Genomic DNA, 13,078 nt, shown 5'->3' on the forward strand with positions numbered 1-13,078 from the left:
AAACACATCTTGAAAAATGTGCCCTCAACACCATGAATGGGGGAGGGGCTATAAAGTCACATTCTTAAGGCATTAAAGCCGATATCACATCATGTAAAACAGGTTAATTCTACAAGCAGCATGAAATTGTTTTTGAAGAAGCTGATTTACAACAATGTGCTTGGTGTAGATTGAGAACATGGGGACAGATAGGTGAGCAGTGAGTGAGAAACAGTTTAAAATCATTGTTGGAAGGTCAAAATGTACCAGTACAGTTTACACTGTTGTGGGTTCACAGTTCAGACTGGAGAGAGGTTATATGGATGTAGATGGGGAACTAAAATGGAGGTATTAAGGAGCAGATAATAGATATAAAAGAAATCATATTCAATGGAAGGTAAGAATAAGTGCAAATGGAAGAAAAAAATTGTGGAGCTTATTATTTCTGGATTTTGTATAAGTTTTTAGTATGTAGTGTACCTAAGATAATAGGTTCTTTAATTCTCCACATAGAAAAAGTTTCTTTCCCTTCCCCCTCCAATCATAATGTAAAAAAGTCAGAGCTATCTCAAAGTCTTCTCAAACTTTCAATGCTTCACAATAATGAGAAACCATATGCTGAAGGAGAAATATTAATAGAAAATGCTGTCTTTCAGATGCTCATTGAATCAATTGAAGGCAGTTGACACGTCTTTAGTAAGCTGTGTATGAATCTTAGCTCATTAACCACTCCTGTATTATGTATGCTGATTCTAATTCCTAATATGACACATCAATAAACCAGATCTGAAAAGGTGTCATTTCGATTTTAATGTATCCAATTGTATTTTTAGATGTTCCCCCACTTAGAAGTGTTTGTGTTATTTCCTGATTTTACAAGCTATGGAAGAGTGGGTGTGGTATTGATTTGAATGGGAAAACACTACTTTCCTATAACCTTTCAAAAGATTTGTTCTGATTAGGTTGTAAGAAAAACAAATTGTTTCTTCTTAATAATATTTCAGCCCTTTCTAAGCGATTGCACAGTTTCCCCTCTAGAACATCAGCATAGCTTACCCACAAATATGCATGTATGACTATTCAGCTGTCTGATGGCTCAAGTATGTGTGCAAGTAGAAAAAAGAAAAATAGGACTATAAAATATTTTTCATGTAGAATGTTTCTTATAGGCAGACTGAGAAACCACTATATATTCTATAAAGGTTCTTGCACATAAGAGCTCACTAATCAGATCATCAATTTTCAGTCCATCACAAAGTATTTAGGCACTTGTGTAATGGCAAGCTACCTTAGCAATTGTATTTTCATGAACTGACACCAACTCAGTTCAAGAATTAGCAACTGCATTTTGAAGGCTCACTGTGACCAGATAGCATGCTAAGTGCTAGAAACAAAAAGTGAATTAAACTCAGATGAGCTTCAGAAAAGGTATGGAGAGGGTGAACACTTATAGAAGACAGTTTCGCCAGTAATTATGCTATGTACATTATGCACTATCTTGTGAATTCCATAAAACTTCCCTTTTAGAAGTCATTCAAATAGAATAAGAAGCATGTCTAAGACCATGTAGTTAATAAACAGCTGTTACAGAATTCAAACTGTGGTCCATCTATTCCAATGATTGCTCATGTCTTTCTTTCATTCACTAATTCATTCTTTTGTTGTTCTTTTAATGCATTCTCTACCAGAATAAAAGCCTCTCAGTTTTATAGGAAAATTCCCTGTTTCATGGGGGAAATTGATAGGAATCCAAATAATGGAAATACCATGGAAAGTGTTGTATAAGGAGAATGTTCTAAGAGCAAAGGAACACAGCAGAGAGAGAGAGAGCTAACTCTGTCCAGGAAAGCTCACAATTCTTTTACCTAGTGGTTTAACAGACTTGGTAATGTTTTAATTCCTGCTCAAGCACCATGGCAGTGACCTTGAAATTCAAGTATTCCAATTAAGCAATGCTCAACCTTTTTAAAACTCACTCTGACTGGATCATATGTTCCCTAAAACTAAGGTTTGCTGAATGTAGCCATTAAGATCACTCCCCACTTACTGTCTGTCAGGCTTAATTTAGAGCTACTTCTTCTGCAGCCCTGAATGTCAACTGGTCTCTTTTCTGGAGATTCTGACATTGACCTGATTATAGTCAGAAATTTCACTAAAATCCAAAAGGTCCCCTCTTCTCCCCTCCTCTCTTCTCTCTTCTGTTCCCAATACCATCTTAATTGCTTAAACCAAATGTTTCACAAGATTCTCAAGTAAAATGTACTACTAGCATCATGCCAAACTGCAGAAGGTATCTACCTCTTGAAAATATATATATATATACCTATACAAACACATCAGATAGTTAGACACAAGACATCTATCTAGCACTACTAATAACTCTGTCCTGAATTACTATATCAGTTTCACTCTCATCTTTTAAAAAATATCTTTACTGACTTTTAAAATACCTTTTACTGAGTTTAAGGTATCCCATAGACCCCAACTGGTCCTGCAAAGCATCACATTTTCTTACCATTGTTAAGCAACCAGGGGGTTCACTACTCTTTGGCAGAAAAGATTACATCTGGTGTGGGCTATGATGTTGCAGCATCCTTTTTTCTCTTTTTCTTTCCCTTTGTTTCTTTCATTTGCAGTTGTCCAAGCCATGTTATGTTGGAACTCTTCTAAGAATAACTGCAATTTTGAAAGCTTTGACTGTGGGAGGCATTATTTATAGACCCTTGTGGTTTTAGGAGGAAAAAGAAAATCTTCCAGGCAGAGTTCTACTAGGAAGACTGCCCTCACCCCACTTTAGCCAAATACCATCTTCAGTGGGACATTTTCCTATAATTCCTTACAAAAAGTTTCTTTTGCAACATCTTGCTTAGGAAACTGGCAGCTTCTAAACAAATTCTTTCTTACTCTACTACATAAAATTTATATACCAACTAAGAGGAGATTAGGAATTGGGCTATTAAAGTACATCTTATTAAGAACCATGTTTGCTCTTAGTATCCCAGAGCCTTCTGCAAAGGCTCAGGGTTTGATATGTCACAGAATTCCATGTCTCTCTACCCCACAGTGACAAATGCTCCTTCTAGTAGTATGCCACTTTTCATAGTCTCCATTCTCAAGGTCGTTCTCCTAGTACACCAATTCCATATACATTCTAAGAAGAAAAAAGAAGAAAAGTTTAAAAATTTAATAGCTAAATCAACTCTGGACTCAGCCTCCTCAGGAGTCCCACAGAATGCTTTGACTCAAGTTTCATTGACTAGACTTGATCACATGGCCACACCAGCTGCCAAAAAGTCTGGGAAATGAGCCCTTTTGCTGGCATGTTGCCATCCTCTCCACAATGGGAGTGTCACGCTATGGAAGACAAGAGTGGATATTGGGTGGGGAGACTACCTTACATATTTCCCTATGTATCTCTTCCAGCAATGACCTCTTCACAATTATGAGGAGCTCTGTGCTAGAAATTAAAGATAAAACACAGAACAGAAAGATAACAAATCAATGTGTATAAAGTGCTTAAGTGCAATAAATAATTATACCTCAAAATGGTAAGGTCCTGACTAAAACCATGGCAAGATAAAGTTCTTAGGGTGCTAAGTAAATAACTTCTTAATTTTCTTTCAATGCAAAAGGAGCAAAATAAGAAAAGTCATAAATGTGGTATGCAATTTTGAACAACTTCCTATTTTTAAAAATGTATATGACCAATTATTGTGCTCTTTCGAGTTTTGTAGTTTGCACATTCTTATTTTGTAGCATAGAAGTAATTTTTTTTTAATTATTTGCATTGTAAGTCCTTATGTATTAACTTCCCACTGCTGGTATAACAATAACAAAATTCTATGGCTTAAAATAGTACAAACATATCATCTTACAGTCCTTGAGACTAGACATCTGAAATCAGTTTCACAGAGCAAAGTTCAAGATGGTGGCAGGGCTGGGATTCTTCTGGGGTCTCTGTTTCATTGCTTTTTCCAGCATTTAGAGGCTGCCATCACTCCTTAGCCCAGGCTCCCATCACGTAGCCCTCCTCCTCTGGTTCCACTGTCATATCGCCTTCTCTCTCTGACTCCAATCTTCCTTCTTTCTTTGATAAGAACTTCTGGGATTATGTTGGACCCACTAGAAAAATCCAGAAAAGTCTTCCTACCTCAACCCCTAACTTGATTACATCTGCAAAGTCCTTTTTGCTGGATGAAGTAACATGGCCACAAGTTCCAGGTGTTAAGACATGGACCCTTTGGATGCCACCTTATAAAACAGGAAATTGAAAAAGACAATTCAATATTTCATTACCTAGTATACCTTATAAAATAGGAAATTGAAAAAGACAATTCAATATTTCATTTAAGGAATATTGTGTCAAAGTTACTGTGTTTTTGCTTTCTTGTCACCATGGTCTAACTCGGAGTCAAAGTAAACTCCATAACAACTTGGTAGAGAATTCATTTTCTACTGATACTACTTTAAGTTGTTAAGTCTTAGTCCAAAATTTTCCTCAGCAAGTTCTCTCGTGTACCTATGAAATCTTTTCTAATCTTCTTTTCATTTTATTTTATTTTTCAGAAAAGTCAGACAACAATGCAAGAATTGAAACTATAAAGTCTCTTGTACAAAAGCTCCCTCCACCAAATCGTGACACCATGAAAGTCCTCTTTGGACACCTAACTAAGTAAGTTGTAAGGGTTTCTGGGTCTGTTGAATTATAATCATTATGAAATAAGCCACACTTAATCTTAAATCTCTAAGACAATGTTTTTCAATATTTCCTTTTGTAATTTTTTTTCTCTCTAGCTGACCTAAGACTTCCTGTAGAAACTGAAAAATGTACTAGAGATAGGAATGAGAACTTACAAAAGGAGCTCCTGAAAAAATTTATTTTTCCTGGCCTTTTCAACAAGTAGATGTTTGCTGACTCTCAGAATCATTGCCAGGTCCCCTAGATAAGCCATCTTGACTTTGTTACCTAATATCATGGGAAGAACATGAAATGATTCAGACCTGCATTCAAAACCCATCATGCACCAAGTGCTATGACCACAAATAAGTTAAAATCTCTGAAATCCAGGTTCCTCGTCTGTAAAATGTAGGTTCCAATTGATAAGGTGTCATTCATGTAAACAACAAGGAGAAGAGTATTCCAGGTGGAGAGGGGCAAATAAAAAGACCCATAGGTCCCAAAGAGCTGGATGCATTTGAAAAGCAGAAAGTAGGCCCAGATGACCAGCACCTGGTAAGCAACAGGGGTGGGGGCAGGAACTGAAGTTCTAGACAATATTTCAGCTTCAGGTCACTTAGGTTCCCATGGACCAGAGGGATATCTGGCTTCCATTCTAAATACAAGGAAGAACCACTGGAGAGTGCTAAATTCAAGGAGTATAAAAGATCCCTCTGACAGCTGAGTGGAAAATGAATTGCAAATGTGAAAGCAGAGAGATCTATTAACAGGCAGCCATAGTAGTTCAGGTAGGAGACAGGATGACTTGAATGAAGTCCTCAGAGAGATGCAAGTGAAGACATTTTGGAGGTGGGTCAAGTTGGGTTTGCTGTTGTTGGGGGTAAAGAAAGGAGAAATCAGGTGAGTTTCTGCTTAGGCAATTGAAGAAATGGTAATGTCACATAAAGGGATGGGTAAAACTGGGGGAGGAACAGGAAATGAAGGTTTGAGAGCTCTATTTTGGACATGCTAAGTCTGAAATGACTGTTACTCATTTGCCTTCTGTTAACACCTTCCTCAGATAAGGCACAGTGCAATATAAGTTTTGAGATTTTAGCTTTCACTGTATATACATAGTAATAGTGAAGCATTTTTCACAGAATAGTGAACCAAAATAGCAGTTTTGCTTTTGTAAGATTAAATCTCCTGAATCACCTCAGTTATCTATTCCTTAGGATGAGTCATTCCTACACATTGTTCAACTAATGCATTACATGATTTTTAACTGTGAATGTAATACATGTAACTGCACACACAAAAAATTAAGCAACAGTAATGCATACACATTAAAAAGCCAAATTTGCCTACCAGTCATTCTAAGACTGCAGAGAAGTAACTAACAGACCTGTTTCAAAGCACATGCAACCATATGTGTGTATGGTTGCTTCTGGTGTTAAAGTACATCATACTGCACGTTTGGTTCTACAACTATTTTGCAAATCGTGGACAACCTTCCATTTCATTAAATAGACTCTTCTTATTCATTTTAATGATGGCATAGTATTCCAAGGTATGGGTAGTCTGTAACATGCTAAAACAGTTGTTGTGTTAGGGAGCAGGTTCTAAACAAATGCATCATATTATTCTCTTATTTTACTCTCAGAGGGGAGTATTATCTCAAAGCTTAAAACATCCCTTACTATTATTACCCTTGTTGTCCCTTATGCTTCCCCATGCTGGCTACAGTGGGAACTCAGTGAGTTTAGTGAAAGGATCTTGGATTTCAAAGAAATAGAGAATGAGAGACCTAGAGTCAAAGCCTTGTTCTGTACTTTACTCCTGTTATGATCTCAGGCAAGTAAAATCAGATTAAATAATATCAACCATATCTTGTGGTTATGAGAATTAAATGAGATAATGCATATAAAATGTCTGGCACAAGGTAAGCATTCCTCAGATGTTAATTCTTTTTCCCTCGGGATTTTTACACATCATGAAAGGGGTTTCAAGTTACAAGTAAATACTGGAGTGCTTATCTCAGTAACTCTAACTGGACAAAGTCATAAAACAAATGGAAAGTATACTCTTTAATGCTATGCAATACCTAGTCTTAGAGTTCTTGAGAAATATCCATTACTCAGTCTCAGTCATTCCGGTTTTTTTTTTGGTTTTTTTTTTAGCTAAAAGAACAGCTATAAAATGAAGAAACTAAGAGTCAGCTAAACCTTCCATCAGGGATAAAGAGAAAGAAAAAAAAAAAAAAAAAAAAAAAACACAGAGATGAGGATCTATCTAGTTAAAAACTTTGAAAAAATGAGACTCCTCCATGTCATGCCACACAATCCCAGTATTAACAATTAAAACTTGATTGTGTTTCCTATATCTAAATGAATTTCCTAACTTTTATAGAAATTTCAACTATTTCAATAGAGATGGAAAAAGATGTTTCAAACTAAGATTTAAGATCATATTGTTATATCACTTCAAAGCATTCTAATTTTAAGATTTTTCATTTTACATGGGGAGAAAAAGTGTTAATTTCCAGCCCCCGACCTTTCTTGGGTGGTGTGACCATATTCCACCCTGCACCAATTTTTAAACTGGATTTAATTATGCACAAGTATGTGCACATGATTCTATCTTGTTAAGCATTTTTTGCTAAGTTTTTGATAAACAGCCAATCGTGGCATGTCATCAAAGCTTGAGAAAACTAAATAAGAAGATTGTTTAACTAGAATTTAAATATATTCATGTTTGAAAGAATCATTAGAATGTTTTCCTTCGTCTTGATGCATTTGGTAGTTCTTCAGAAATCTCCCATCAACACTTGTATGTAGTGTTTATTCCAAATTGTTGCAAACATATATATTTTGAAGTTTGTTTAGTGAGGGTCAGAGAATGTAATGAAGTGCCAAAAATTCCACTTGACCTATGTACTCTACCGTCAACAGAACAGAGTTCCATTTTTGCAAAGCTCTGAGTTAAATGTTCTCCCCAAAGCAGAGCAGCTACTGCCTGGGAAAGAATAATATGGTTCAGTTAGACTAGGAGATGATGTAAATCTTATCCGCCAAAGCCAGAATATTCAAAGAGCTGTGATTATACTAAGCGTAGTATTGTAAAATGACTGCTCAGACTAAATAGTGTCGGGGTCCAGAGTTCCCATTTTTAATGGCACTCAAGTCAAGTTCTAGACTTCTACTGTTGTAGCTTCACACTAGGAATTCAAAATAAGCTCTCATCTCCAAATGTCACCAGTTTGAAATCTTTATTAATGGTGACTTTCACAAATTGACATTATAGTGCTAGACCCAGGAAGTGTCTGTGGTAAGCTTCTGAATCACCATATATATGGCAAGTTTGATCTCTAGAAAATACATCACATGCATTTTCCTACTTCATTGGGAAAGCTACAGAGTGAAGATAAAACTAATGAAAGGAGGGTGTAGAACAATAGTTGACATGCCAATGGGTAGTAGTTGGAGGTTGAGAGCCAGTTAAAGGAATTAAGTGAGAAACAGGGAATAACTAAAACTTGATGCACCAGACAATTGCCTGATGTACTTACTGTTTATGAAAGAGTCATCTAATAACAGTTTAGACTGAAAGAGATAAGAGGAAAGAAGCCCAGGAGGTCCCATAGAAATTTTAGTTAAATCAAGTCATAGAAATCAAATAGAAAGAAATGGTCCCAATCTTGAGATTTTTCAAAGGAAAAGACAACATAATTTTTCTTTCTCTCACTTCTGTTTCCCCCATATCCTGTTATAGAGATAAGTCTGAAGTTGCAATGCTGGATAATTGTGAAAATAGTCCCCAGTGATTTAAAAAAAAAAAAAAAAAAAAAAAAAATGCAGAGATATTGTTTAGAAAGGGGTCCTATTCTTAGTTTGCAAGTGTGAATGAGGGAAAAAGGATGATCAGATTATAGAAAATTAATAAGATAGGGTAAATCTATTTTGACAAATGTGTATTGAATCAAATCTTCCTTGTGCTGGTGGAATCTATCAACAAGCATACTAGGAAAGTAATCTAGGTAATGTATCTTAAAGATGAAGACCTTCAAATCATCATGTGTTTTGAACCAGTGATCTTCATCTCTCTATGCTATACTAAGTAATATAGAGGAGGAAAGCGTTTGCAGCTAAATTATTTATGATAATTCTATCGAATGGTAGAAACTCAGGAATAATGTAAGTGTTCAGTGACAGGGGAAGGGGTGTATAAAACATGATACACCATATTGGTTTAGTGAAATGTAATTCATAGTTTTTTAATTTAATTTGGGAAAATGCATATATTAAGATAAATAAGATCATGAATACAATATTTTACCTACTCAGAGTAAAATTATAAATATGTAGGAAAAGTCATGCGTATGGAAAAGGCTGTGAAAATATTTGCTGAAATGTTAACGTTACTTTCTTTGAGTCATTGAATTATGAGATTTTTTTTTTCATGTGTTTCTTTTTCTCCCCTACCAACAGTATAGAAGGAGACATTGAGGTTAAGGGAGCAAAGAAAACAGGCTCTGGAGTTAGGCAGGCCTGAATGTGAATCCTGGCTCTGCAATTTACTAGAAGAATAAGCTTGACCAACTCATTCAAAGCTAAGCTTCCATATTCTCGTTTGTAAAATGGAGATCATAATAGAACCAGTTCCCATGGTGAGGAGCAGATGAATAATGCTTTCAAATGTCTTGCACAGTTCCTACCACATGTAGGTACTAAATAAGCACAATATATACACATGTCTTATTCTTATCCTAAGAGAAATATAAAATAATTTTTAAATTTTTAAAAATTTGTTCTAATTATTTATACATGACAGTAGAATGCATTTATGTATTTTCATAAATCATACATAGATGGAGTATAATTTCTCATTTTTCTGATTGTACATATTATAGGATCACATGGGTCATGCAGTCGTATATGTATATGAGATAATAATGTATGTTTCACTCTACTATCCTCCTACCCCTGTACCCTTTCCCCTCCTTTCACTTCCCTCTAACTAATCTAAAATAACTCTATTCGTCCTAGACACATTGTGAATTAGTATCTGCGTATCAGATAAAACATTCTTCGGCCTTTTGGTTTTTTGGGTTTGGCTTATTTCACTTAGCATGATATTCTCCATCTCCATCCATTTACAAGCAAATGCCATAATTTCATTCTTTTTTAAAGCTGAGTAATATTCCATCATAATGAAACAAATATAGGAAGAATTACTGAGGAAGTGAAATTACTATCAAATTTACTACCTTCCAAAAAATTCTTTACTATACCTCCAAAGTTTTTTCCAGAACTTGAGTTTCCCCACTAGCCTGACTCAGTCAGTTTTCCAGAGTCCCACTGAGGCTGTTTTCATACGTTTGACAAGCCACACGCGATACCCTAGTCATCATGCCAAACCTCAAATCTGCTCTGTCATTGAGTCCTTATCAATTGGTCTGGCACCTTATCCCCTATTTTCAGATGGAATTCTGCTCACCTTCCAGGTGATGTCTTTCTGCCCCGATCGCCTTGTCTGCCTTCCTTTGAGGCAGATGTGAGGAGGCTGGCGCAAGGCTCCAGTCTTCCTATGCTTCTTTTCAAGAACCTCCTCCATTACAGCAGTTTCCCAGGGGAAGTTCTTCTGCTTTATTTTATTACTTATCAGAATAATCCTCATGATGAAAGTTTTCTGTCACACAAAACGAAACACTAACTTTGTGAAATGCTTGCAAGAAAGAAATTTTAAAGGTGAGGTCCTTACCTTCTGCCTCAGTCACTGGTGTTCTAGAATCCTATCAATCACATATCTGTCTAGGCCTGCTCTGCTCTTTTGAAGTACAGCACTGAAATTCCTGTTGCAGCTATTACTGGTAAGGTATTCTAGCTATTGCTGAAATCTTTTGCCACCATTTTATTTCCAAGATAAAAATAATATATGATAATTACAGAAAATTTAGAAAATAAATATCAAACTATTTCCACAGAGCAAAGTTGAACTAGTTAGCCAGATTTACTTTGTGGCATGCATTTGTGGTAGCCAAAACAATCTCAGATTTTTAAGGGGGGAGAACACCAAAGAACATTCAAATTCCCATGCAATTACACATCAGTTAGGGAAAATAAAAATGTCTTAGAAATGGGTGACTTTTTAAGATAACTTAGAGGACTGGTGTTTAATTCACTGGTAGAGTGTGGGCTTACCATGTGTGAGGGTTCCATACCCAGCACCAAAAAATAAATAAGTAAATAAAGATGACTTATGAAACAATGCCATTCATGGATTTTTGAAAATAGCCTTGGAAGAATATATTTGCTGCCAATTTTAGGTTTAAATAAACAGGCTTGTAGGAGACTTGCACAATGTGAAATAGGTTAAAAGGAGAGCTAAAAATCTTCGCTTTTGCATTGACTCTTAGAAAATTGCCCAGCTGTTCACAGAATTCCAAGGTGAAAAAATGATATGGCTGAATAGACAAATCTCATGGAAGCATGCCAGTCGAATGCCTCGTTGAAAGGAAAAACTGTTGAGCTGTGGCTGTTTTGTGAGAGTAAACCAATATTTAAAGCTTCTCTGTGGTCTTCATGGATATTAAATAAAATATCCTACAAAACCATGTCAGAGGCAACTTAAATGACAACGACCTAGAATTATATTGTACAAGGAAACAACGGTGAGGAAATAATTCATCCACCCTGTCTTTAAAATGGAACTGTGGACATTTCAGATATTTGGAGGGGAAAATTAGATATGATTAGAGAATAGACTTCAAAGCCCTTGAGACCACACCCTCCTCTCTGGTGATCAAGTGCAATGGCTGGTGATGCTCTCTACCACCCATCCAGACCTCTGAATACTCAGGTCTGGTGTGCTTTGGAACAGGGTATGTTTTTCTGTACTGTCTTCTGGCACTACACTCTTTTTCTGTACACTTTGGTCTTCCACCCAACCACAATACCTGATATCCAAAGACTTGCAGGCCATGGGTATTTTTACTGGAAAATGAGAGACGTGTGCAAATTGTTATTTTCTCTCTCTCCCTCTCTCCTTTTCCTGAGGGACAAGGGTTGCAAGTTGTTTGAAATAAGCCAGAAGCTTAATAGCTCCTTTGCTTGTGTGTTTGAAATGGCACCCCCATCACTTTGAAGAGCTAATGTACTTCCTATGGATCTGAAATTCCTCAACTGGACTCCTGTGGCAGAATTTGGCCTGGTAGTTAAGAAAATTAATTACTCTGATCGCGAGGGTGAAGCAATAGTTCCCAACTCCCCATAGTAATCATTAAAATGTCATCTACTGAGGAGACATCTTGGCACAGGATTTATAAGGTCTGTGAGCTAGGGACTAAGGTTCAATGATGCTTTCCGTGGTATATCCTTGTTCCAGGGGAAGGCTTTGGGAGATAAGCTTTTAAGATGGGAGTAAAAGTATTACTTTAGATCGTTAGATTTCACATTTGAATGGTAACATTTACCACTGAATCATAGAAAACAAAACAAAACTTTAAAATGGCTACTGTCCCATCTATCATTGTCTTCTCTATGCTAGTGAAGGTCTACTTCATGGGGATATTTCCCCCAGAAGAGGTAAAGTTTTTAGATTGCCCCACTCTCCTCTAATATGAATCTTGGCCTTTCACCTAATGGAAAGAATTGGAGGATTTGGAATTGAAAGATGTAGGCTCAAGTCCCAACCTCAACCCTTAGAAACCGTACAACATTGAGAAAATTCTTTTATTGTCTCCAAACCTCCTTTTTTTCATGCATGAAATATGCCAATTAAGTTCACATTTGTGAAAATATTTGTTAACTGCAAAATCCTAATTTCCACTAATTTCTTCAGGAAGTTTTAAATGAGTGCCTGGTGTATTCCAAGCCTGGACAAGATGAGAAGCCAGCAAACTACAGAACTCAGACCACATCTAACCTATTTCCTCCAGCTTTTGTCAATAGAGTATTATTGGAACACACACACACACACACACACACACACACACACACACCTGTTTATGTGTTGCCCACGAATGCTCCCATGCTATGTTGCAGAGAGTTGAATAGTCATGACTAATTGCACAAGACCAAATATACTTAATACATGGTTCTTTGCAGAAAAAAATAACTGCTGACCTCTCAGCTCAAAGCAAGAGGCATGCAGCACCAAACAGAAGCTAAAATTTAGTTCAAGAAACCAAAGAAACCCTCCCAGGAGACTTCACACAGGATATATCTAAGAATATCAATTGGGGAGACAACATGTCTGCAATAAATCAAGAGAATACAATTGCTACTGGGTATCTGAAAGAAATTGGTTCCAGGACAACCCCACCCTGCATACACACTGCCATGGATAGCAAAATCCTCAAATGCACAGTTTTTGTGTATAACCTATGACATCCTTCTGCATACTTTGTCACTTCTAAATTACTTAGAATTCTTAAACACAATA

At 36.4% G+C, this 13,078-nt stretch overlaps 1 protein-coding gene across 2 annotated transcripts in view; it reads left to right on the plus strand.

The window, feature by feature from the left end:
• Nucleotides 1–13,078, plus strand: part of Arhgap15 (Rho GTPase activating protein 15) — a 587,323-nt gene that overhangs the window by 521,702 nt on the left and 52,543 nt on the right. For both annotated transcript variants that reach the window (XM_047547716.1, XM_047547718.1), the window contains exon 13: nucleotides 4,546–4,651. In XM_047547716.1, coding sequence (XP_047403672.1) covers nucleotides 4,546–4,651 — 106 coding nt within the window. The remainder of the gene's footprint in view (nucleotides 1–4,545; nucleotides 4,652–13,078) is intronic.

Source organism: Sciurus carolinensis, chromosome 3, assembly GCF_902686445.1.
Source record: "Sciurus carolinensis chromosome 3, mSciCar1.2, whole genome shotgun sequence".
NCBI classification, from domain to species: domain Eukaryota; kingdom Metazoa; phylum Chordata; class Mammalia; order Rodentia; family Sciuridae; genus Sciurus; species Sciurus carolinensis.